Source organism: Balaenoptera borealis, assembly GCF_965194805.1.
Source record: "Balaenoptera borealis genome assembly, chromosome: 1".
Lineage (NCBI taxonomy): Eukaryota > Metazoa > Chordata > Mammalia > Artiodactyla > Balaenopteridae > Balaenoptera > Balaenoptera borealis.
The window spans coordinates 160,363,756-160,391,232 of NC_138860.1; the positions used below are offsets into that span (position 1 = coordinate 160,363,756).

Consider the following 27,477-nt stretch of genomic DNA (forward strand, 5'->3'; position numbering starts at 1 on the left):
TTAGAATTAACCTATAGACTAGACAATTATAATATGGAAGAAAATGTAAATGTTATGAAACTTGACAATATAAGGATACTGTAATAAATGTATAACTAACAGGAATTTAAAGGTGGACAGAAGAAAGGAGGTGGAAAGGTGGGAGAGTGCACGAATTTCTTCGTTGTTCATAGAAATGAATAGATCCTGTCTAAAGTTGACAGACCAGGAAATAGCAATTTAAGTATATTATTGGAAGATGTTAAAGGCAACTGCCAGAACAACCAAAAATATATAATGGTGAGATGGTGTGGAAGGAAGTTGGGAGAGAGGGTAAATACAAAAAAAAAAAAAACCCCTCAGCGTTCATAGGAGAGTCAGTACTGTAACTGAGTGAGGATGGTTTCTAATTCTGGGCCTGGAAGACGTTGAACCAAAATTCAAAGGGAAATTAACAATTTTAGAAGAAACGGGCTGCACAGCCACACCGGGGCTGTATCTCATCAGTACGTGTTGCCATGCAAACATGCCGTGCCTGTGACTCCAAACATCAGACGTGTCGTGACTGTGGGAAGGCTCATTCATTCACTCAGCCAGTGTTATAGGGAGCTCATTTAAATAAACAGATCTGAAGACTGACTTGATTCATATCTTCAGCTTCATGTCCCACCACTAAGCTCTACACCCCCGACCCTCTAACCACACTGACCTACCTTCTCACACACTCAGGGTTTCCTCCAGCATCATCCTGCCTTTGCTCGCACTGGTCCCCTTTTCTGGTTGGTGAAATCCCGAGCGTCCTTCAGAGCCCAGTGTACCTTCTCTAAAGCCTCCCCTTCCTCCCCACCCCCAGCCTGTACTCAGAGCAGCCTCTTTCTATCATGGCATCTACCACACCTTATAATCTATTTTTGTTTGTGTCTCTCTTCTCATAGGCTTTGTATTTTTCAAGTGCAAAGTCCATGTCTTTTTTAAAATTGCGGCATAACATACATATAATTCTGAACACACAGCATAAGGTTACAACTCAAATAGTTTTTACATATATGCACTCATGTAATATATATGTAACCAAATCAAGATGTAGAACATTTCTATCACCCCAGAAACTCCTACATGCCCCTTCCTAGCCAATACCTACCTGCCCCACCAGAGCTAACCACCATTCTGATTTCTAATACAATAATTAGTTTTGCTAAACTTTAATTAAATGGAATCATACAGTATTTAGCCTACTGTGTCTGAACTCCTTTGCTTATTATTTTACCTGTGAGATCCATCTGTATTTTTGTCTGTAGCAGTATTTTGTTCTTTTTAATTACTGTGTGATAATCCTTGTATGAATATACCACAACTTATTTATCTATTCTGTTTGTTGTTGGCATTTGGGTTGTTTCCAGTTTTTTGCTGTTTCATAACATAAAGCTACTATGAACATTCTTGTTTGCATTTTTTGGCAGACATTTACATGCATTTCTGTAGGAAACATTCTTAACAGTGGAATTTTTAGGTCATGGGATAGGTGTGGGTTTGGCTTTGAAGATTTTGCCAATCAACTGTCCAGATGGTTGTGTCCATTTACTTTCCCACCAACAATGTACAAGAAGAGTTCCAGTTGCTCCACTTTCTTGCATTTGGTATCATTTTGTTTGTTTCACCTTAGCCATTCTGGTGAACGTGTGGTGGATTTAATTTGTATTTCCCTAACGAGTAATGCTTTTGAACACCTTTTCATATGCTTGTTGACCATTTAGATAACCTCTTTTTTAAAGTACCTGTTCAAATCTTTTGCCATTTTAACAAAATCATGGTAAAATACACAAAACATAAAATTTACTATCTTAACCCTTTTTAAGTTCAGTAGTATTATTTTCACTTGGTTGTGCAATATCGGTGACTCTCCAGAACTCTTTTCATCTCGCAAAAGTGAAACTCTATACTCATTAAACAACAAATCTCCATTCCCCTTTCCCTGCCAGCCCCTGGTAACCACCATTCTTTTCTGTCTCTATGAAGTCAACTCCTCTAGGTACTTTGTATAAGTGGAATCATATAGTATTTGTCTTTTTGTGACTGGTTTATTTCACTTAGCATAATGTCCTTGTGGTTCAACCATATTGTAGTATGTGTCAAAAGTTCCTTCCTTTTTAAGACTGGATAATATTCTATGCATGTATATACCACATTTTGTTTATTCATTCATCCATCAGTGGACACCTGGATTATTTCTACCTTTGGGCTATTGTGAATAATGCTGCTTTGAACATGGGTGTACAAATATCTCTTTGAGGCTCTGCTTTCAATTCTTTGGAGTATATACCCAGAAGTGGAATTGCTGGATCATATGGTAATTCTATTTTAATTTTTTTGGAGGAACCACCATACTGTTTTCCAAAGAGGCTGAACCATTTTGGCTTCCCACCAACAGTGCATAAGGTTTCTCTACATCCTTGCCAATTCATGTTATTTTCTGGGGTTTTTTCTTTTTTTTTTTTTTAGTAGCCCTTCTAATATGCGTGAGGTGGTTTCTTGTAGTTTTGATTTGTATTTCCCTAATGATCAGTGATGTTAAGCATCTTTTCAGGTGTTTTTTGGCCATTTGTATATCTTCTTCAGAGAAATTCAAGTCTTTTGCTCATTTTTTAATCTGGTTGTTTGGTTTTTGTTCTTGAGTTGTAGGAGTTCTTTATATATTCTTCATATGACCCCTTATCACATATATGATTTGGAAATATTTTCTCCCATTCTGTAGACTGCCTTTTCACTCTGTGGATTGTGTCCTTTGGTACACAAAAGTGTTAAATTTTGATGAAGTCCAGTTTATCTATTTTTACATTGGTTTCCTGTGCTTTAGTCTCATATCCAAGAAATCATTGCTAAGTCCAATGTCATGAAGCTTTTCCCCTATGTTTTCCTCTAAGAGTTGTATAGTTTAGTTCTTATGTTTAGATCTTTGACTCATTTTAACTCTGGCCATTTTTAATTGGGTTGTGTGCCTTCTTAAAATTTATTTTTAGGATTTTTTTATATTCTGGATGAGTCCTTTGTTGAATATATATTGCAAATATCTTCTCCCAGTCTGTGGTTTGTCTTTTTACTCTATTATTGGTATCTTCTGATGAGCAGAAGTTTTTCATTTTAATGAAGCCCAATTTATCAACCCTTTCCTTTAAGACTATGTGATTTTGCTTTTTGTGAACGGTGTAAGAAGTCTTTGCTGGCTCCAAGTTTATGAAGATATGTTCTTTTGTTTTGTTCTACAAACTTTATTGTTTAATCTTTTGTATTCAGGCCAATCATCCTTTTCACATTAATTTTTGTGTATGCTGTAGACAAGGTTCATTCTTTTCCATATGGATATCCAATTGCATCAGTACCATTTGTTGAAAAGGCTAACATTTCCCCCACCAAATGCAATCACACCTTAGTTATAAATCGGGTGACTGTATATGTGGGGGTCTGTTTTCTTACTCTGTTGTTTCCACTGATTTTTGTTGTTGTTGTTGTTCTCTCCCTTGTGTTGATGCCACACTATCTTGATTACTGTTGCTTTTTATAGTAAGATCTATCATTTATGTCTGTTTTCATATTACTGGCCTGGCATTGAGAAGATCCATGTAATACTTGCAGACTGAGTGAATAAATGAAGAAATGAGTTGCAAAGCAATCATTGTAACTGCTGTATCATTACTAGTATAGTTTATAGCCATCTTGCCACATGGGCAAGAATGGTGGAGATCATAGGTATTCTCTACTTTTGTCATTGCCCACTTTGGAATACACTTTGTATGTCACCCAGTCTCTCTGGTCATTTGTCCTTATAGAGTTTATGATGTGTGCATATGTGTATTATAGTGTGTTCTATATATTACCCTTTAGAGTGGACCAAAGGACCTTAACTACCTAGGAAGCTTGTAGGCAGGTGTGACTTTTGTACCATGGGCGTTTGCATAGAAACAAAATGACATCAAAGGAACAGCTAGACCTGTTGGACACCCATGAGAGAGCAGGCCATTGGGACAAACGTGGAGGGCAGGTGTTTCTTAGGACTGGCAGAATGCGAATGGCTGGAAGACAAGTCTGCCTGACTGTGCCCGGCTTTCATTTCAGGCCTTGTTCTTCCTTAGGCTCTTTTACCCACAAGTACTTCCTGGCCCATTTAAGGTAAGCAGGTCGAGTTAAGTTCAGATGCTCACCAAGTTCTTACAGGTGTACAGAAGCCTCTTTTAATCCTTACTGGAGCAAGGCGGTTATAAATAAATAACGAGATAGGTGGGTGGATAGATAACTAGATTTATAACAGTAGGTAACTTCATAAATTAATTAACTACAAGCATCTGGGTTTCACTGGGCCCTTGTTGAGTTCAGGCTACAGTTCCTGATCTTAGTTCATTTTCAGTCTCAGTGGGAACAAGACTTAAACACAGTAGCTACCTTTTTCGGTGAAAGAGGGAAAAAAGAACTCTTCACAAGGCCAGTCCACAGGATGGGAAGGAATGCTGCTAGGAAGAGCATTTGGTTACCTGAAGCGTTAGGACTGTGATTCATATCTGAGTCCTGTCTGCAAGGCTGGCATGGTTCCAGCTGCCTTGAGGGTCTCCACAGCAGAAGTCACCCGATGGCCCACGTTTAGGTTCCAGCTCTCCCATTACCAGCTTTGTGATTTTGTGTCTCAGTTTCCTCATCTGTAAAATTCAGATGATAATGGTCCCTGCCTGATAGAATTATTGTGTAAAACACTAAGAATGGCCCTGACACATACTAAGAGTTCAGTTGTTTGGTCTAGACACAAGGCATTGGTTAGGACCATCTTTGCCTTACTTATCACAACCACAAATAATCAGGCTAAGTCTGGGCTTCCAAAGGTCTGGCGGAGTGGAGTTCTGGCTGCATTGCTGTTTGGTCTTGACTATAAAACCTGTTCCTGCTCTCCTGGAGATGTCTCTGGAGATGGCCCCTCCCCTGTGATGTCAATTCCACCTCTATCCCTGGGCTTTCTAACAGGAAGACAAACACCAGCCAGTTATAACTCACCCGGGATTACCTAGATTTCTCTTTGCTATGAATAGAATTTGCTTCTCCGACCAGTGTGTACAAATTCCAAGCCTTGTCTGGGTCTTGGGGTTGGAAGGGAGGAGGAGAAGGGAAAGTAGGAACACAGAGACAATCATCTAAGGGAAATGATTTGGGAGCTGCCCAGACAGTGAATAATCTATCATTCATTGCTGATAGAAAGCATTTATCAAGAAACTCAGCCCTGAGGTTAACAGGGTCATGCAGAGTGATTGCACATAGGGAGGAGAGTGGTGTAAGCGGAGATGGCTGTGGTTAACTGGAAAGACTTCCTGGAGGAGCTGGATGCTGGGAAAACAGGCAGAATCCACCCAGGGCCCTTCTGACCAAGGTCAATGCTCTTGGGGGTTTTCTAGGCAGTGGCCTGAACTCAGGGTTCAAATCCTACCTCTGCCCTTCCTTGTATCATCTGAAGCAATTAGCTTCACCTCTTTGAGCCTCAGTCCTCTCAAAAGGGCATCTGTGTGAGGATCAATATGTCAATGTTTAGTATAGTTTGGGCACAGAGTAGATGCTCATTTAAGTAATTTTAAAATATTTTTAATATTTTACTCAGTGCTGGGTCCAGTGCCCGGCACTGAAATACAAAGGTGAATAAAGCCCAGCCACTGCCCAGTTTAGGGAGAGACAAGTTTCCCAGGAAGATACTGATGAACTGGTTAAGCCACAGGTCTGACCCAAGGCAGACATCTCAGGCTTCTCAGGGAAGCAGCACTATTTGACCTGTTGGACTAGTGGAAAACTTCTTCTTCCCAGCATAGGCAATCCATCAGACCAGAGGGTGTGAGGGGCTGGTCACCCTGGAAACCTGATCCAGCCCAGCAGCACACCCTGGGCCACCCCATAGGACCAGACTGTGCCTTCTACCTGCTTTCTGAGGGTCAGTACTGACCCCAGCTCAGTTGGAAGATCTGTTTGGCAGAACTGAGCCTTCACAGTTTGGGGCTTTTTCTTGTCATTCTAGGACCTAGGAGGGAACTTTTGAAATCTTCTGCCCACACCCTGAACGGCCTGCATACGGGGCTCGGGATCCTCAAAGCCCTGGAGGGGAGAGAGGCAGCAAACTCACCGTTCCCTGTGACCACATTCCGGCCTCCTGAGCACTGCATGTGTTGAACCTCCCCGCTAGACTACAATCCTTTTCTTTCAAGTCTAACCATCAAGATTTTCCCCATATTTCAAGGCCTAGTTCAAGCTCATGTGCTTTCAGGAAGCATTCCCCGACTCCTCTGTAAAATCAACCTCCAGACTCCTTTCTCTGTCTGTTCCCTGGGGAACAGCACTGTGTTCAAGCAGAGAGGTCAAGAGCCTGTAGGTTAGAGTTAATGCAAAGTGAAAGCGCTGGGTGGAGAGAGGAGGCTGGACAGGCTGGGCGGGGCCTGATTGGGACGAAGCTGAAACACCATTGGCTGCATCTCCCTGCAGTTGGGAGCTATGGAGAGTTCTTGACAGAGAGAGGGGCCTGGTGAAGTTGGCAATTGAAGAGATTTCACTTTCCACAGTAAATGGTGGGGTGGGGTGGAGAAACACTGGGGGCCTAGAGGTAAGGTGATTAGTTACAGGAGGCAATTAGAGGAGTTTCATCAGTTTCCCCAAATATGGGGCTGTAGAAAAGTTTATGTCAGATTTTTACAAAGGGAGTTTTGTAACAATATAGATTCTGAGGCCGTTTTCCCAGAGATTCTGTTTCAATGGATCTGGATGGGGCTGGAACCTGTGCTTTTAGAAGATGCCCCAGGACATTTCAATGGAGTGAGGGTGGACTATTCAATAATGATGTCAGGACAACTGACTAGCTACATTGAAAAGACACTAAGCTTTATCTCTACCTCACTCCTTACACAAAAATAAATGCCAGATGGAGCCAAGATAGAAATGGAAAGGAAAGGAGGGAGGGGAAGGATGGAAGGAGGAACAGAGGGGTGGAGGGACAGAGAGAGGGAAGAAAAAATTAAATCATAAAGGGACTAGAAGAAAAGTGGGCGACATTCTAAAAAATAATCTTGGACACGAAACCTAAAAGTCATAAAAGGAAAGATTGATGATGCATTTGGCCACATAGAAACAAAATTTTTCTGTTCAGCAAAGTTAAAGATTAATAATAAATAGAGAAATATTTGCAGTTCATAGAGAAAGGATTAATATCCCCAGTATCGAAAGAGTTTGTATAAACAAATAAATATATAATTCATTAGAAACATATGCAAAGGATATGAAAAATAATTCCCTGAATGAAATAGTCGTTTGATAAGCTTATGCACAGTTCTAAGCCTTGTTCTAGAGAACAAGAAATACAGATTTAAAAAATAATAAGGTATCTCTGTGGTAAGCAGACTAATGATTACCAAAGATGTCCACATCCTAATCCCTGGAACCTGTGAATGTGTTGCCTTTCATGACAGAAGGAACTTTGTAGATGAGATTAAATCAAGGATGTGGAGGTGGGAAGATTATTCCAGATTATCCAGGTGGGGACCAACATAATCACAAGAGCCCTTATAGGTGAAAGAGAGGCAGAGCAGTCAGTGTTGGAGTGAGTCGATGTGAGAAAGATGTGGTAAGCCACTGCTGGCTTTGAAGGTGGCAGGGGCCAGGAGCCAAGGAGTGCAGGCGACCTCTAGCAGGTAGACAAAACAAGAAAATGTTGAGGATCACACAACAGAGCTGTGTCAGGGGCTTCCTGCTACAGGTAACTGGGTCCCATGCAGTCAGAGTGACTCCAGGCCTCTCCCACTGCCCTTGCTGGAGGAGACACACAGAGCCTGAGAAACAGGGTAGCTGACGATGGTGAGGAGTCCAGGTGCTCTGCCCCCTGGCTCTCTTCAGGTGCCCTACCTGCCATCCTACCTGCAGCCCAGATCTGTCTTCTCCTGAGGAGCTCCCAGGGAAGCTGAATCAGAGTCAGGCAGTCCCTGCCATTCAGGGGAATTGGCCCCAAACAGAGAATTGGAGGACTCAGGAATTTTCTTCCGTTTGGCCTGAACACCTCCTAGCTGGCTCTCCATGGGCAGATCATGCCTCTCCTCTGGGCCTCAGTATCCTCCCAGAAGCAAATTAAGATGATGGGTACAAAGTGCTGTGAGTCTGAGGACAGGATATTCTCATGCAATTCATCCATTTGGCTGTAATGGAGGCCAGGATTCAGGCCCCTCTGAGAGCTGTCCTGCCCTGGGCCTCACTGACCAGTCACCATTTCACAGGAACCCAGTGACCAAGAGGTACACTGGAGGCTCCAAAATCTCCAGCCTCAGTAGGAGAACCACCTAGTACAGCTTTCATGGAGGCAGCGGGATGGACCAGCCCATCTGGGAAAGCTGTGTGCCAAGATTGCAATGACTTAATCCATGAGTATCTTCAGTTCTAGCTTGAGCCCTGGATTGGTATGAAGCATTCAATCTGAAAAGTGTCCCAGAAAGTCAGGTCCATAAGACCTGTCACCACCTGATCACTTGCTTATGCTTTTGTCCCCACTGCTGTTACCACTTGGCCCTGCCCAGCTTGGGAACCAATACCTCTCTTGTCTGGGGGACTTAGAAAGGCTATACCACTAGCTGAGTGGTTCAGCATTGTGTTGGCTTCTTTGGAGGCCCTGCTTTGACCTACAGATTCAACATCTGCTCTCATTTTTTGAGTACCAGCTGTGTACCAGACACAGGCATACCTTGAAGATGTTGTGGGTTTGGTTCCAGACCACGGCTGTAAAGCGAGTCACACAAATGTACCGGTTTCCTAGTGCATATAAAAGTTATGTTTACACTATACTGTAGTCTACTAAGTACGCAATAGCATTATGTCTAAAAAAAGCAATGTACATACCTTAATTAAAAAATACTTTATTGCTAAAAAATGCAACCCTCTTCTGAGGCTTTAGTGAGTCATAATCTTTTTGCTGGCGGAGGGTCTTGCCTCAGTGCTGATGGCTGTTGACTGATCAGGGTGGTGATTGCTGAAGGCTGGGGCAGCTGTGGCAGTTTATTAAAATAAGACAACAGTGCAGTTTGCCGCATTAATTGACTGCTTCCTTTCATGAACAGTTTCTCTGTAGCGTGCAATGCTGTTTGGTAACAATTTACCCTCAGTAGAACTTATTTCAAAATTGGAGTCAATCCTCTCACACCCTGCTGCTGCTTTATCAACTAAGTTTATGTAATATTCTAAATCTTTTGCCATTGTTTCACAAAATCTTTTCGATTTTGTCTTCACAAAATCTTCACTAAGAGTAGATTCCATCTCAAGAAACCACTTTCTTTACTCATCCCTAGGAAGCAACTCCTCATCTGTTAAAATTTTATCATGAGATTGCAGCAATTCAGTCACATCTTCAGGCTTCACTTTTAATTCTCTTGCTCTTTCTACCACATCTGCAGTTACTTCCTCCACTAAAGTCTTAAACCTCTCAAAGCCATCCATGAGGGTTGGAATCAACTTCTTCCAAACTCCTATTAACGTTGATACTTCGACCTCTTCCCATGAAATCACACATGTTCTTAATGGTATTATAATGGTGAATGCTTTCCAGAAGGTTTTCAATTTACTTTGCCCAGATCCATCAGAGGAATCACTGTCTATGGCAGCTATAGCCTTATGAGATATATTTCTTAAATAACAAGACTTGAAAGTTGAAATTACTCCTTGACCTATGGACTGGAGAATGGATGCTGTGTTACCGGCATGAAAACAAGATTAATCTTGAACATCTCCATCAGAGCTCTTGGGTGACCAGGTGCATTGTCAATGAGCAGTAATAGTTCAGAAGGAATCTTTTTTTCTGAGCAGTAAATCTCAACACCGGGCTTAAAATATTCAGTAAACCATGTTGTAAACAGATGTGCTGTCGTCTGGGCTTTGTTGTTCCATTTATAGAGCCCAGGCAGAGTAAGATTCAGCATAATCCTTAAGAACCCTGGGATTTTTCAGAATGGGTAAATGAGCATTGGCTTCAACTTGAAGTCACCAGCTGCACTGACCCCTAACAAGAGAGTCAGCCTGTCCTTTGAAGCTTTGCAGCCAGGCACTGACTTCTCCTCTTCAGCTATGAAAGTCCTAGATGGCATCTTCTTCCAAATAAGGCTGTTTCATCTACATTGAAAATCTGTTGTTTAGTGTTGCCACCATAATGAATTATCTTAGCTAGATCTTCTGGATGACTTGCTGCAGCTTCTACATCAGCACTCGCTGCTTCACCTTGCACTTTGATGTTATGGAGACGGCTTCTTTCCTTAGACCTCTGCTAACGTCAGCATTTTCTTCTGTAGCTTCCTCACCTCTCTCAGCCTTCATAGAATTGAAGAGAGTTAGGGCCTTGCCCTGGATTAGGCTTCAGTTTAAGGGAATATTATGGCTGGTTTGATCTTCTATCCAGACCACTCAAACTTTCTCCTTATCAGCAGTAAGCTGTTTCGCTTTCTTATTCGTGTTTTCACTGAAGTAGCTCTTTTAATTTCCTTCAAGAACTCTTCCTTTGCAGTCACAGCTTGGCTAACTCTTTGGCACAAGAAGCCTAGCTTTTGACCTATCTCAGCTTTCAACTGAGATGCCTTTCAATGCCTTCCTCACTAAGCTTAATCATTTCTACCTTTTGATTTAAAGTGAGAGACGTGTGACTATTCCTGTCACTTGAACACTTAAGAGGCCACTGTAGGGCTATTAATTGGCCTAATTTCAACATTGTTGTTGTCTCAGGGGATAAGGAGGCCCAAAAAGAGGGAGAGAGACGGTGAATGGCCTGTTGGGACAGTCAGAAAGAACACACAGAACTCTTATCCATTAAGTCTGCCATCTTATACGGGCATGGTTCATGGAGCCACAAAACAATTGCAGTAGTAACATCAAAGATCATTGATCACAGATCATCATAACAAATGTAATAATAATAAAAAAGTTTGAAATATTATGAGAACTACTAAAATGTGACACATAGACAGGAAGTGAGCAAATGGTGTTGGAAAAATGGCGCTGATAGACTTGCTCGATGCAGGGTTGCCACAAACCTTCAATTTGTAAAAACTGCATTATCTGCAAAGTGCAGTAAAGCGAGGCACAGTTAAATGAGTTATGCCTGTACTTTCTATACGTGATAATCACACTGAGTGCTCACAACAGCCTGCGGCCTAAAAGCAGCAGAGCCAGGATTGCCATCCAGGCCAGTGCTCTTTCCACAAGGCCAGGGCAGCCCCTCAAACAGAAAGACTTCCCCTGATAACAGTGATGGCCATTAGTTCTTGACTGTTTACTACATTCCAGGAGGTACTATACTAAGCGTTGCATATGAATTAACTCAATTTAAACCACATGTGATACTTTTATTGTCCCCATTTTATAGGTAGGGAGACTGAGGCTTAGAGAGGTTCCCAACATTTCCAGTTAGGAGGTGGAGAAGCCAGGATTCAAACACAAGCTGAGTTGCAAAGCTGCCTTTGGGATCGCATGCTGCGTTGCCCTGTGTGTGGGCTTGGTGACCGGACACCTGCCCCTTCGCAAGAGCCCATCATGTCCTTTAGGCCTGGACCCCGGTCTGTGCTGCTGCATTTCCCTGTATCCCAATGTTCCCAGGCCTGGGCTCTGTCAAGCTCTTATTAGACTCCCCAGGACTAATATTGCACTGCAACCGCCTGTGTGAGTTAGTGTGTTTGTTTGACTGCTCTAAAAGGGACCGAGTAGATGTGGCTTAAGACGAGCTAGACGGTGTCGTTCTCTCATGGGGGCAGGTGACTCTGCTTCACGCCGTCCCTGGAGGTCAGGTTCCCTTCCATGTGGTCAGAGTTGGCTTACCACCACTACTACTTCCATGTTCCTTCCTGAGAAAATGAGGACGTGGAGGGCAGACACCTTTCTTTCTGGCCATGACCTACGAGCTACATCTGTTGGCCAGAGCTAGTTGCAAGGGAAGCTGGTAGATACAGTCCAGCTGGGTGACCACAGATCCAGCTGATACTCCGGGGCTTCAATTACGAAAAGAAAGGGGAGCGGCTAGTGGGAGACATTTTCAGTCTCTGCCACGTTCCCCATTCCCAGCCAGAGCCCCACCATTGGCCTTGGCCACTCTCTGTCCAGACTTCCTTCGGTGGCTCTCTGACGACCTCTTCCGTTAGTCTCCAGACCCACATCTTCACACTCACCCTCTTGCCACCAGCTGAGCCCCCAGCCACTTTTACTTTTCTTTGCAGCAAAAGAATTCTGCCCCATCTTGTACACACACACACACACACACACACACACACACACAGTGTCACACACAGAGATTCTCAGAAGGGGCACTGGTTTTGGTGTTGGGTCCTTAAATAAAAACACTTACTGTTTGCCTCCTGTCCAGCCTGTGGCCTTCTGTGCTGGGTTTCAGCTTTTGAAAAAAAGGCGAAGGCTTGCTTTCCTGGTGTTTTTAACATCGGTATGTTTTATTATTTATGGTCAGTAAAATTTTGACCAGATGTTGGCATATTGGGATGCATGCATGCATGTATATGTGTAACAAAATTATAAGAACTTTATGCCCCAAGTCTGGGGCAGATTAACCTAATAGCCCCTGGACATCAGGCTCCTGTCCCTGTCTTGCCTCAGTCTTCTCTAACTTGGCTGGTGACCCAAGCTCCCTAGTCTAGAGCCCGTGCAGATTCAAGTTGGCCCCCTGCCAGGACTGGTGGAATTGACCACCTGACAGAGCCCACCTCCCACCTCCCCTTTGGGAGCCCTCTGGGCGTCCACTCTGGGCTATGGCCATGTTGTCGCTGCACCTTGGATACGAAAGTGGTTTCCAGTTTGGTTTCAGAGCTTCAGGTCCCCTTGCCTCGGCCCTGTTGGCTCCTCCCTCACTTCCCACTCCCCTGAGGCCTTTGTGACTCCAGCCCCAGCACCCTGCTCTCTTCCTTGTTGGGCTGTCCTAATAGCTAGGCCTATGGAAGCTTCCGGAAGTGGGAGCCAAGTTGTCTGATATGCTAGCCAACTTGATCTTGAAACTCAGGTTCTCTTCATGGTTCTAAGCTGGCTTCTAAGCCAGAGCTCTGAAGGCTGTGGCCTCAGAGGCAGGCAATGTGGACCCCAGAGCCATTCTGCCACCATCAGCAGAGGACATCCATCCTCCCTCTGGCCTGAGGCTCAGGCCCCTGTTGGCCCAGCTTCTGGGCCCTGTCAAGAAAACCCTCTACCTCTGACCTCATGTCACTGGTGACTTTTACAGGTGTGCTCACCAGTTCTCTGCAGAGGCAGCTTTTTCTTCTGTTACTTCAAGTTTATATTAAAACTTTACACATACCTTCAGAAGCACAGAAGATAGAAAAGAGCCATTTTCTTAGTGTCACTTGGTCACAGTGATTGGAAACAGTCCTTCTAAAGGGATTAAAGAGTTAAGTAAACAAGTGATGATGCCAGTGTGAACTGTAATCCATTCCAAGGCTGAAGCCTTCTTAGCCCTCCTAGGTTTGCCCCAGGTCTGCACCCAGTCCTGCTGCCCCCTCCCATTGCCTCTCATATGAAGGACCCCTGGCCTGTCATGAGGTGTGGAGCAGGGCAGCAGAGAGCACTGGCCCAGGAGCCCGAGGACCTGTGTGGCCTGAAATAGTCATTGCCCCCCGGCAGCTCAGGTGCCCTATATGCAGAAAAAAGGGGTGGGCCTTTTGGCTCTCGGGCCTCACTGACCCACTCCTTCTGGGTCGCCGATGGTGCTGACATGTCCTGGCTGCTCCTGCCCCAGAGGGGAGGGTGCTGGCAGGAGGGGCCTCTTGGGAAGAGCCCCGAGCCCGGCTCACAGGTGCAGCCTGGATGCTGACCCCAGGCAGGTGGTGCTGGCCCAGTGAGTCACCTGATGACACAGTAGCCACCTGTCTCCCTCATCCACCCCACCCCTCCTACCTGGCCTGGGACTCTCCAAACCCCAGCCTCTGGGCACTTCCCCACCTGCCCCTGGAGAGCCTGTGGCTCGGTGAAGGGAGAACCACAGGACTCGACGATGTAGAGTCCTCCTTGGCCAACTGACCCCCACCCAGACTGATCGTTCACCACCCAGTCATGTGGAGGGTCCCTTCCATCCACTGGAAGAAGCAAAGCTTGCCACTAGCTAGTATTTTGGGGGTGCTTTGAGATCCTTGCATGAAAGGATCACTAGAAATAGTAGGTAGCGTCAACCCTTTATTATCTATACAGAGCACCCAGGGGCCTCCCCCTCCACGCCCCCCCTACAGGTACAGCCAAGCCCGGGAGTTGCAGACCAGTCCGGAGCACAGTTCTGCATCTACACGGCAGATGCTGGCTGCCTCATCTGACTTTTCCATGACTCAGCACTTCTGCCCACATTAGCTTGGATAAATGAGGCCTGGGGGTAATGCCACCAGGATGGACTCCCCAACCTCAGTCTGCTCCCCATTTCTCCTGTCCGGCAGCCACAGTGAGGTTAGGACATACGTTGAAAGGCCCCCTTGATTGTTAAGCCTCTGGACGCCCACTGATGCTCATTGCCAGGGATACAGCCACGTCCTGTAGGGCCAAGCTGGTACCTCCATAGAACAGGGAGCCATAGACTGCAGTGCCCATTGTGCCACAGTGGTCCTAGGGGGCATTTATTCGCCGAGGTGGAGATGAGCCCTGGCCAGGGGGTGGGAGGCGGAGGGTGGTCTGCCTCAGCTACCATCACCGTGCAATTTTTAGGGAAAATCACATCATCCTGCTAGGCCTCAGTCTCCTAATCTGTCAAGTGAGGGGATGAGACTAGGCAACCAGTCTCTAGGAATCCACAGGAGACCATGGTGTCATTTCAGTCCTCACAGCAAAGACCAAAAGTTTGTACCAGACCCCCAGAGATGGTACTTGTGCCTGGTTTGGGTCACAAGGTAAATATTGACTGTAAGGGTAGCCATTTGTTCTGATTTGCCTGGGACAGCCCTGGTTTATTGCTGTTGCTCCTCCATAATTATTAGTTGTACCTCTTTCCCTCTCAAAAGTGTCCTAGTTTGGATGATATCTTACATGGCCACCCTATTGACAGTAATATGATGAAATGAGATTTCCCTGCTTTGGGAGAATGCTCTCTGCCGGAGTCAAAGGAGGGCTTTGACTGCTCAAAGAATAGCCTTGGCTGAGTTGTGACCTTCCATTGACAAAAATCAATCACTGCATTTGCTTGGAGGGATGTCATTTGAAGACATAGGTGATCTCATGCATCATTCACTGCCCCTGTCTGAAGTACCACATGAAAAAGTTCTTTTCAATCAATCCTCTGCTTCCTGCAAGGAACTTATATATTTCTTCCTCTCTGGATATAAAGACCCTGTAATGGACCATATCTCTCTTTTCTCCTTGACTGCCAGGAATCTCAGATATAAGTGTATAGCTGAACTATAGAAGCACCGTAAGCCGTTATGATTGTTATACCAATATTCTTTCCATCCCACCAATCCTGACCTCCTGCCTTATTTACATTTTCCTTTGTTCTGATTTGTTATTCTTATTTACAACTTTCTTATATTATTTATAGCTTGTCATTCTTTTAAAAATATTTATAAAATTTTGTTATAGTTACATTGAAGTCTCTATAGAACCAAGATGGAAAGGAAACAAAAAAGGAATAAATTTATAGAATATAATTTTTAGTTAGTTATTGAACTACCTGCCATTCCATGGCATGTCACTATGTCCGAGGTCCTGCCATTTGAGCGAAAATTATTTGAGTCTTTCAGACTTGTTAATTTTCTGAGCACTCTGTGAAAGTAGAAGAAGGAAACTTTTCAACACTGCATCAGCAAACACCCAATGAAAATAAAGGTGAGGTCATGAAGGGAGCCTGAGATCAGGATGCCAGGGGCAGAGCAAGCCTGCAGGAGAGGGAAGAAGGCTGCAGAGACACGGTCACCGCCCCCCCAGACCCTCGCCCAGGGGACAGACACCTGCAAGGTGACTGGGGAATAAAATCTGGCCGTGGGGAGCCTGAGTTCAAGTGCTGGCCCTGCCTCTTAGGAACATAGGACCTTAGCAGGCCACCCTCCCTCTGCAGTCCTTAGTTTTGTCCACTGGAAAGTAAGGTGGCTGGTGAGACAAAGTTCACAGTGACTTCCAGCTTTGAAATTCTCACCATGCTCCTGGGGAGAGTGGCTCTGCCATGCCCTTGGAGCCCAGGAAGCCTAGGCTGCCTGACTTCTGGCTGGCCCTGGCAGGGCACACACACTTGGGGCTCTGCTCTGATCAGCTTTGCCCCTCAGTTTGGCAAGGACCCCCATTCTGAACTACTTCCAGGGTATCCCTGGGGCACTGACTGGACAAGGAAAGGTTGAACACCTGGAGGAAACTTCCAGAATGACCCTCCAGCTATTGCTTGGCAGATCTGGTGGTCACGCTGTGTTAGACTGTGAGCTCCCACAGGCTGGGGCAGTGGTTTTAGCTTTTCTATGAAACACTGGTTTGGGAGGTGGGTTAGCAAGGGTTAGCAAAGCCATGAATGATGCCCTTCCTGGACACCCTCAGAACCCAGGGCCAGAGAGAAATACTAACCCGAGAACAGTCCCCCTCTTAGAAAGCTCATCTCCAAATAACCCACCGGCCCCAACTCTTGCACCAGCCATGGGACTGGCCGGGATTCATCCTACAGCATCCACATACATGTTCATGTTGGACCCCACTGCAGCCCGAGATGCGGTTGAGGCAGGAATTGCTGTTATCCCATTTCATAGATGAGGCAACTGAGGCTTAGGGAACTGAAACCCACTTGGAGTCACTCTCTGAGCAGGGACTGTAGCCCAAGCCTCCCATCGCTAAGTGCCCTGAGGTTCCCAGAGCCCCCCCCTGCCTCCTGCTCCCAACGCTCCACACAGCCACGGTCCTCAGAACCACAGTGGGCATCACTGAGAATGCAGACAAGGGAGGTACCAGCAGTGCTTCAATGCACAGAGCCTGGAGCTCTGGGTTCGGGTCGGGTATCCCTGGTTGACCTGTAGGGATCTCACCAGGTCGGAGCTGCCTGAGCTGTGGATGAGTCACAGTAACTCTCTCTTCTCTTCTCTTCTATTTCTGTGTGTGTTTCTGTGTGTGTGCTCTTGTCAAGTAGAAGAGCGTGACTTCCCCTCCGCGGCCGTTCATCTCCAACACGGGACAAAAGAGGAGAAGAGGCGGGACGGAGCTGCCCGCGGCGTCCAGCGTGGCTTCTCTCGTGCGGGGACCAGGGATGCCTGGACCATGCACACAGCTGTCTCCAGCCGTCAGCGGTTCACATAGCACACAGGGGACTTGTGGGGGGCCACTTGCCACTGCCAACTGAAACAATACAATGGCAACACTGACATCCTTCATGACGTTTCCACGACAGACATTCAGGCAGAAAGTGCTGGCGCGTTTTCTGTCTGCAAAGTAGAGGGCCATGCCTCACTGACGTGAACAGTCTGGGCCCTGATGACCTGCTCTGAGTCCACTTGCACCCAGTGACACTTGGCAAAAAAACTCCCAAAACCATCTTGGGTTTGGCTTCCATAGCTCTTGACCAATGTGCCCCAAGCCAGACGCCTCCTTGGGACGCTTGGATTATTCGTAAATGCGGCCTGCCCCGACCTTCCCTGAATAGCATCTGAAGTCCCGTGGAGGTCATGGATCCTGAACAAAGTGTCAAGGGCACCAAGAAGGCTGAGGGAAGTCCCCGGAAGCGGCTGACCAAAGGAGAGGCCATTCAGACCAGTGTCTCATCCAGCGCCCCGTACCCAGGCAGCGGCACGGCTGCCACCCAAGAGGGCCCCTTCCAAGAGCTCCTAGCCCCACAGCCCTTCCCAGGCCCCTCATCGGTTCTTAGGGAAGGCTCTCAGGAGAAAACAGGCCAGCCGCAGAATCCCCCCAAGAGGTCCTCCATCGAAGCCTCGGTCCACATCTCGCAGATTCCGCAGCACCCTCTGACACCAGCATTCATGTCGCCCGGCAAACCCGAGCATCTCCTGGAGGGGTCCACGTGGCAGCTGGTTGACCCCATGAGACCCGGCCCCTCAGGCTCTTTCGTGAGCCCTGGGCTCCATCCTCAGAGCCAACTCCTGCCTTCCCATGCTTCCGTCATTCCTCCCGAGGACCTGCCTGGCATCCCCAAAGTCTTTGTGCCCCGTCCCTCGCAGGTCTCCTTGAAGCCCACAGAAGAGGCACACAAGAAAGAGAGGAAACCACAGAAGCCGGGCAAGTACATATGCCAATACTGCAGCCGCCCCTGTGCCAAGCCCAGCGTGCTCCAGAAACACATCCGCTCGCACACGGGTGAGAGGCCCTACCCCTGTGGCCCCTGCGGCTTCTCCTTCAAGACCAAGAGCAACCTCTACAAGCACAGGAAGTCCCATGCCCACCGCATCAAAGCCGGCCTGGCCTCGGGAATGGGTGGAGAGATGTACCCCCCAGGGCTGGAGATGGAGAGGATCCCTGGGGAAGAGTTTGAGGAGCCCACTGAGGGGGAAAGCACAGATTCGGAAGAGGAAACAGGCAGCACGTCCACTCACCCCGCAGAGCTGTCCCCGAGGCCCAAGCACCCCCTCCTGTCCAGTGGTTTGTACAGCTCTGGGAGCCAGGGTTCCAGCCACGAACGCTGTTCCTTGTCCCAGTGCAGCTCAGCCCCGTCGCTCGAAGACCCTGCCCCCTTCGCAGAGGCCTCATCCGAACACCCCCTGAGCCATAAACCCGAAGACACCCACACGATAAAGCAGAAGCTGGCCCTCCGCTTGAGCGAGAGGAAGAAGGTGATCGACGAGCAGGCGTTCCTGAGCCCGGGCAGCAAAGGCAGCACCGAATCTGGGTATTTCTCGCGCTCCGAGAGCGCCGAGCAGCAGGTCAGCCCCCCAAACACCAACGCCAGGTCCTACGCCGAGATCATCTTCGGCAAGTGCGGGCGGATCGGGCAGCGGACCGCCATGCTGACGTCCACCTCCACGCAGCCCCTCCTGCCCCTGCCCACCGAAGACAAGCCCAGCCTGGTGCCTCTGTCTGTGCCCCGGACGCAGGTGATCGAGCACATCACCAAGCTCATCACCATCAACGAGGCCGTGGTGGACACCAGCGAGATAGACAGCGTGAAGCCCAGGAGGAGCTCCCTGTCACGGCGGAGCAGCATGGAGTCGCCCAAATCCAGCCTCTACCGGGAGCCCCTGTCCTCCCACAGCGAGAAAACGAAGCCCGAACAATCACTGCTGAGCCTCCAGCACCCGCCCAGCACCACCCCCCCTGTGCCTCTGCTGAGAAGCCACTCAATGCCTTCTGCCACCTGCACCCTCAGTACCCCCCCACACACCTTCCGAGGCAGCTACTCCTTCGACGACCACGTCGCCGACTCGGAAGCCCTGAGCCGCAGCAGTCAACTGTTTACCTCCCACCCCCGGATGCTCAAGCGTCAGCCGGCCATCGAACTACCTTTGGGCGGGGAGTACAGTTCCGAGGAGGCGGGGCCGAGCAGCAAAGAGGCAGCCTCCAAACCCGCAGATGAACCGGAACCCAGGGAAAGCGACCTCACCAAAAAGACCAAGAAGGGTTTGAAAACGAAAGGGGTGATCTATGAATGTAACATATGTGGTGCTCGGTACAAGAAAAGGGACAACTACGAAGCGCATAAAAAGTACTACTGCTCGGAGCTGCAGATGGCAAAGCCCGTCACCGCAGGTGCTCACGCGTCTCCGGAAGCTGAAAAGAGCCAGGCGGAGCACGAGCCCTGGTCCCAGATGATGCATTACAAACTGGGGAGCACCTTGGAGCTCACTCCACTGAGGAAGAGGAGGAAAGAGAAGAGCCTCGGGGACGAGGAGGAGCCGCCCGCCTTTGAGTCCACAGAGAGTCAGTTCAGCAGCCCCGGGCCATCTGAGGCTGCTCGGAACCTTCCCTTGGAATCCACCAAGTCACCAGCAGAGCCGAGTAAGTCAGTGCCCTCCCTGGAGGGATCCGCCGGCTTCCAGCCAAGGACTCCCAAGCCAGGGTCCAGTTCAGAATCAGGGAAGGAGAGGAGAACCACGTCCAAAGAAATTTCTGTCATCCAGCACACCAGCTCCTTTGAGAAATCCGACTCTCTGGAGCAGCCCAGCGGCTTGGAAGGGGAAGACAAGTCTGCGGCCCCGTTCTCATCACCCCCGCCCGCCCCGCATGGACGCTCGGCTCACTCCCTGCAGCCCAGGTTGGTCCGTCAGCCCAACATTCAGGTTCCCGAGATCCTGGTGACCGAGGAGCCCAACCGGCCAGACACAGAGCCGGAGCCGCCCCCTAAGGAGCCCGAGAAGACGGAGGAGTTCCAGTGGCCCCAGCGCAGCCAGACACTTGCCCAGCTCCCAGCAGAGAAGCTGCCACCCAAGAAGAAGAGACTGCGCCTGGCGGAGATGGCCCAGTCATCCGGGGAGTCCAGCTTCGAGTCCTCCATGCCTCTGTCTCGCAGCCCGAGCCAGGAGAGCAGTGTCTCTCTGAGCGGGTCCAGCCGCTCCGCCTCCTTCGAGAGGGACGACCATGGAAAAGCCGAGGCTGCCGGGCCCTCGTCCGACACACGCTCCAAACCCTTGGGCACCCACATGCTAACTGTCCCCAGCCACCACCCGCACACCCGCGAGATGCGGAGGTCAGCCTCAGAGCAGAGCCCCAATGTTTCCCACTCCACCCATATGACCGAGACACGCAGCAAATCCTTCGACTACGGCAGCTTGTCCTTGACAGGCCCTTCTGCACCAGCCCCAGCAGCTCCAGCGGCCCCAGCAGCCTCAGCGGCCCCACCAGAGAGAAGAAAATGCTTTTTGGTGAGACAGGCCTCTCTGAGCAGGCCTCCCGAAACCGAGCCAGAGGCCACCCACAAGGGAAGACAGGAGAGTGAGGAACCAAAGCCCTCATCCAGTAAATCTTTGGCCAAAAGCCCATTGCCCCCGATTTCCTCTGCAGCCACCTCACACAGCGGGCACCCGGGAGGCAAGAGCCAGGTGCAGGACAGACCCGCGCTGGGGGCCACTCCACCCTACACAGAAGCACTGCAGGTGTTCCCCCACCCCATTGCTCAGCTCCCCTTGCAGGAGAAGCCGTACCTGCCCCCGCCCGTCTCCCTTTTCTCCTTCCAGCACCTCCTACAGCATGAGCCAGGGCAGTCTTCAGAGTTCTTCTCCACCCAGGCCATGTCCAGCCTGCTCTCCACACCGTACTCCATGCCCCCGCTTCCTCCCTCCTTATTTCAAGCCCCCCCACTTCCTCTCCAACCGACTGTTCTGCACCCAGGCCAACTCCACCTCCCCCAGCTCATGCCTCACCCAGCCAACATCCCCTTCCGGCAGCCCCCTTCGTTTCTCCCCATGCCTTACCCTGCCTCCTCAGTACTTTCTTCTGGGTTTTTCCTGCCTCTGCAATCCCAGTTCGCCCTTCAGCTCCCTGGTGATGTGGAAAGCCATGTACCCCAGATCAAAACCAGCCTGGCCACACTGGCAACGGGAACCCCTGGCCTCTCCCCCAGCACAGAGTACAGCAGTGACATCCAGCTGCCCCCCGTGGCTCTCCCATCCACCTGCTCAGCACCCACGTCAGCCCCTCCGCTGGCCCTGCCTGCCTGTCCAGACACCATGGTGTCTCTGGTTGTGCCTGTCCGCATCCAGACCAACATGCCGTCCTATGGGAGCGCCATGTACACCACTCTTTCCCAGATCCTGGTCACCCAGTCCCAGGGCAGCTCAGCAACTGTGGCTCTTCCCAAGTTTGAGGAGCCCTCATGCAAGGGGACGACTGTGTGTGGGGCAGATGTGTACGAGGTTGGGCCCAGACCGGCTGGGGTAAGTGAAGAGCAAAGCAGAGGTTTCCCGACTCCATACCTGAGAGTGCCTGTGACATTACCTGAAAGAAAAGGCACTTCCCTGTCATCAGAGAGTGTCTTGAGCCTGGAGGGGAGTTCATCAACAGTGGGAGGAAGCAAACGTGTCCTTTCACCAGCTGGCAGCCTTGAACTTACCATGGAAACCCAGCAGCAAAAAAGAGTAAAGGAAGAGGAGGCTTCCAAGGCAGATGAAAAACTCGAGCTGGTGAAACCATGCAGTGTGGTGCTTAGCGGCACCGAGGATAGCAAGAGACTAGAGAAGTCCCACTTGGGCAGCCAGGGCCAGGGCAGGAGGGAAGTAGAAACACTGTCCAGCCTGTCCTCAGATCCATCCGACCCAAAGGAAATTCCTCCCCTTCCTCAGCCCTCATTGCCCCATGTGACAACCCCGGGCTCAGAGGCTTTGAAGGAATATGCCCAGCCGTCTGGTAAACCTCACCGAAGAGGGTTGCTCCCACTGAGTGTGAAGAAAGAAGATTCCAAGGAACAACCTGACCTCCCTCCACTGGCACCTCTCAGCTCACAGCCTCTGTCAGAAACGTCCCCCAGGCCAGCCAAGTTGCAAGAAGGTACGGACTCAAAGAAGGTACTGCAGTTCCCCAGCCTCCACACGACCACTAATGTCAGTTGGTGCTATTTAAACTACATTAAGCCAAATCACATCCAGCATGCAGATAGGAGGTCCTCTGTTTACGCTGGTTGGTGCATAAGTTTGTACAACCCCAACCTTCCGGGGGTTTCCACTAAAGCTGCTTTGTCCCTCCTGAGGTCTAAGCAGAAGGTGAGCAAAGAGACATACACCATGGCCACAGCTCCGCATCCTGAGACAGGAAGGCTTGTACCATCCAGCTCCCGCAAGCCCCGCATGACAGAGGTGAGTTCAGCCTTGTTTTTCTTCTCCCCACTGATTTTAAAAGTCTTTGCTGAGCTTTTAAAGCCACATTGTCCTCAAGTTCCATTTGCAAAATGAGAGCCAACTGAGTGGGCAGATTTCCTCTCTATCAGCTGTGACTGATCACTTTATCTATTGGGTTTCTTTGTCAGTGTCCCTCATCATTGGACTAGATACATTTCAATAAAGTGAGCTTTAAAGTGATCCACTTTCCCATTAGCTTCTATTGAGAAATCAAAGACACAATCTCAGCCAAAAGACAGTTGGAAAACTGCCACTCCAACATACATTTCTCCCTTATCTGGTTAGTCTTTTCCTATTCTCCACATCTACCATTTCTGTTCTCTGGTGCCACTTGAAATCTTCCCATTGTCAGAGAGTCTAGAATTTGATGCAAATGACTCCTGAAATATTCCTTCTTTCTTTTCTGTGAGTAGGAGAGCAAATAGAGCTTGGCTGCAGTATCCCTCTTTACCAGTAGGTGGCAAGGTCACAGCTTGACTCATCTATGCTAGTGGTAGCACACAGCCCCGACTAAGGGCTCATGTTTACTCCTCCATTGCCTCTGACTTGAGGCTGCATCAGGAGGCATAAAATGAACTGATCCCTGCAAGTTCAGGAAGATTGACATTTGATAATTCCAGGTTTGCTTCATACCAGTGACACCTCCATATCCTGACAAGGCCAGCGTAAGGATTTAGGCCATGATGTGCTATGCTGACTTGATATTTGTGGAATAACACTTGGTCTTATTGGTTGAGTAGCCTCACTGTGCCAGGCATTGCTCTGTGCCCATGAATCCAGTTGATGCTCATCTCCACCTGTGAGGTAGCAGTGTCATCTTCATTCTGTAGATGAGGGAACTGAGGGTCAGAGGGTGAGAGAGGTCCAGGTCACATGGCAAATATTTGGCAAACCCAGATTTTGAACCCAAACCTGTCTGACTCCAGAGAGTCTATTTTTCTTCTTTCAATTATTTGAGGAAAGAAAACCTTAAAAGTGACTGCAAATTTAGAGATGTTCATTAGTGTGTCTTCGGACCAGATTCTTTGACCAAATAAGTCCCCTAAATTCCTATTGTAGATAAATGAACAAAACTATGTTCGATAACTTCTCCTATATTTGTATCCTGCTCTTTTATTGAGTGACTTTTGTGCATTGAATTTGTCCTTAGCTCTACTTGATATTCTTCACCAAACTGTTTCCCAAATTTATTCTCTAAATATCCTTGTCAGTCTACAGACATCCTTAACTGAGGTTTCCACTTTCGCCATAAACATCATGACTGATTTTCTCTCCAGTGTCTCTTACTGGCGATGGCTACTCCCAAGATGCTGTTGTAATTATATTCACACTTAGAACTTATAGTGCACTTACTATGTACCAGGTACTGTGCTCAGTGTTACTTTTATCCTCACAACCACCTTGACAGGGTTCTATATCACTATATGATTGATAAAGAGACTAAAGCATAAAGAAGTCAGGTAACTTGCACAAGGCCCCACACACAGTAAGTATCCTGGCTTCAAAACTAGATCTCACTCCAAAGTTCTTTTGGATGCTCAGGACTGCTCCTCTGTTTTAATGATTGAACACTGAAAGGTGGTTTAAGAAAAACAAAGAGTTAATTTGGCTTAACTGGGTTTGACAATCATTTGTTTAAAATGCTGCTTTCCTAAAATGAGCTGAACCGTGCACACTTTTTCCTGGAATATTCCGTTTGATTCACTGGCATGTTGCCTACCAGAAGCTCACCAGTCTGGTCCGTTAATGTAACTGCATGGCCCACTGATTGATGCCTTTCTATAATTACACCTCTCTCTGGTCTCAGCTTGCGTATCTCCAGTGACTGGGCACTCACCACCTCTTAGTACAACCCAGCCCATCTTGGGACAGTGCTTTAAGAAAGTTCCCTATTATACTGAGCTGACATTTGTCATCCCATAGCTTCCATTCCCTGTTAGTAGCTCTGAAAAGGCCCTTTGGGCTATATCAGCATTTCAAAGCTCTTCCTAACCATCTTTGTGCAGGTCTATGCCACCCAGTCAGGTTTGAGTTTGGTCACACACATTTTTTTTCAATTTAAACCCTGGAGAAACCCAAGCTTATACAAGAGTTCACTTTGCAGCCACATTTCATCCCCCAGGTTTCTCCTTCCTTTTTTCTCTTTGGGGATCATTTTGACAACCACATGCACTATTGCAAAGAGATTAAGAGCAAGGGTTTCAGTGCCAAGTTGCCCGAATTTGAATCCCACTATCTCACTTACTAATTGACCTTGGGCCAATTACTTAACCTCTCTGAACCTTGGTTTCCTCATCGATAAAATAGAGACAATAATAATACTTGGCTCATAGGACTGTAGAGGTAATTAAATGAGTTAAAATATGCAAAGTGTGTTTAGAACAGTGGCTGGCACATTGGCACTTGATCATCATTATCTGCAGTTATTCACATTATTATCATTAAAAGCTAAAGTGGATCCCTGGTCCGCTGCTCAATTCCAACAGTGTTTCCTGGTAGAGTGGCTCCTGCCACCAAAACCAGCCTCCTCTAGCTTGGCCCTGACATCACAGCTGGTTGTGAGACAGAAGTCACTCATCAGCCTGGGGGAGGCCTCTTGGTCCTTCCATGGATGGCCCAGATGGCAGGCTGAGATGGAAGTGAAAACAGCATGCTCTGGAAATCCCTGGGTATTGCATAAAATCACCTGCCTTCTGCCAAAGCAACAGTCCATAGCCTCACTTGGTTTCCACTCCCCATCTCCAATTCTGAAGAGATTTTTTTTGGGGGGGGGTGTCACTGAATCATAGAAGTTGACCCTGGAATGAATCTCCAAGATGGTCTAATCCCCTCAGACTCTGAGGCCCAGAGAGGTGAAGTAATTCACCCAAGGGTGGCTCAGCATGCAGTGGCCTATGTGGTGCTAGAACTCAGATTCCCTGATTCCCAACCAGCTGCCTTTCTGCTGAGCCCCAGCCCATCCTTGTAGGGGCAGGTGTGGTGACTGGCACAGGGACTTCTGTCCTTAGATTGTCCCAGCACCGGGAGACAAGGTTGCTCCTCCTGCCGGCTATCAACAGTGCAGTTCCTCATGACCTTAATGACAGTGGCATGAAGTAGGATAAGGATCTCACTGCTGGCCCCAGCCCCCAGCTCAGCATCGCCGCTCCCTATTAAAGGGTGCACCCACCCCTGCCACCATCAGAGGATCTAGGGGACGTGTTATCCAGCCAGCTGTCACCACCGAGGCCCTTATCTCTTGAAGAGAACAGGTTCCCTGAGATACACGCCCGCCAGGCCCATGCCCATCAGTGGGCGGCACAGCTTCTCTGCGTCCGGCTCTGGGGCGGGGGACTCGGGGGGTGCTATTGGTCAGGGCCTTCAGGAGACCTGCGTTCTGCTCCCAGCAATGCCCTTAACTTGCTGCGTGACCTTGACTTTCTCATCTATAAAAGAAAATTGGGCTGGTTAATCTCCAAAGGTGGAGGCTTCATTTATGTATTCAGCATTCCTCAAATGCCTTCTCTGAGGCTGGTGTGACCGAGGAGACCAAGATGAGGACCTGTCCCCAGAAACCCCTAGACTAGTGTGAAAAAGAGAGCAAACGCAGCTGTCATGGGAAGGCCTGGTCTTCCCCTGAAAAAGACCTGGTCCGAGTCCCAGTTCTGACTTCACCTCTCTGAGGATCCGTTTCCCTCCTTCTGTAACGTGGGGCTAATAGCACCTCTTCACTGGGTAGAGGGAGGATGAAGTGTAGGTGTGCGATGCCATCAAAGGCATCATTCCGTGACCACCCGTTAACCAGCCATGATTTTGTCATTCCTGCGGTGGGCCAGGTTCGCCTCCCTTCGCTGGTTTCCCCGGAAGGCCAGAAGGAGATAGCTAGAGTGGAGAAGGAAGAGGAGAAGCGAGGGAAGCCGGAGGAGGACGCTCCTGCCTCCAAGAGAGGGGAGCCGGCGAGGATCAAAATCTTCGAAGGAGGGTAAGAATCACCTTTGGTTTGCAATGTCTGCTTCCCATGCAGTAAGAGCTCGCGCCCGCCCGAGGGCTGGGGGTGGTGTCATCTGCGTTCAGAGGTGGTGAGCATCTCAACGGGCAGGGCTGTGCCCACAGGAGCCCTGGGCTTCCGGCCTTCCAGGAGGTGCCATCTTTGTGGGACTCGCTGACCACCTCTGCTAAGGAATGCGGGCTCCTTGGTTGGGGGTGGGGTACGCCAGGTATGTGCTGGGGACTGGAGCCGCCTGGGTCTTCCCCCAGCCTCTCTTTCCTCACATGCTGGCTGGGTTCCTAGACCCCGCATTGGGATTGATAGTGATTCTCCCAGGTCCTGTCCGGACTGCTGTTAACCTTGGTGTATGTTCCCCAAAAGTCACCTCTGTCCTGCCTAAGCAGCCACCATGGCAGGCCTGGTGTCCCACAGGGGCACTCGGGCTCTGCTGACAAGGCTGTTTACAGGGCTGATAGCGCACTGCACATACCAGCTGTGTACACCGGTCTCTGTTCTGACTGGCCGGAGTCCAGGACTCATTGGTTGGTAAATATTTAGAATAATACTCCTGGTTTTTCACCGTCGGTGCTTTGTCTTTGTAAACCTAATGATAGAAACATCTCAGAACTCTCAACTGTGGGGCTCCCCGGGCTCCAGCAGGCTGCCTGGTTTCAGACCTGCTTTGTGGAAGTGTTGTGCAAGCTGTGTTCTTTGTGACCACGTGTGTGCTTCTTGGGACGTGGGTGTCTGTACGCAGGTCCCGTGGTGTCTGTCTCAGGGTCCTGTGTC

General features: G+C 48.6%; 1 protein-coding gene across 9 annotated transcripts in view; it reads left to right on the forward strand.

The window, feature by feature from the left end:
• Positions 1-27,477, forward strand: part of HIVEP3 (HIVEP zinc finger 3) — a 515,337-nt gene that overhangs the window by 440,094 nt on the left and 47,766 nt on the right. For 8 of the 9 annotated variants that reach the window (XM_082387505.1, XM_082387502.1, XM_082387510.1 and 5 more), the window contains 2 exons: positions 17,078-22,679; positions 26,537-26,682. In XM_082387505.1, coding sequence (XP_082243631.1) covers positions 17,610-22,679; positions 26,537-26,682 — 5,216 coding nt within the window. In that variant the 5' untranslated portion in view covers positions 17,078-17,609. Of the gene's footprint in view, positions 1-17,074; positions 22,680-26,536; positions 26,683-27,477 lie in introns of all 9 variants that reach the window. The other variant, XM_082387507.1, reaches the window with a different exon arrangement.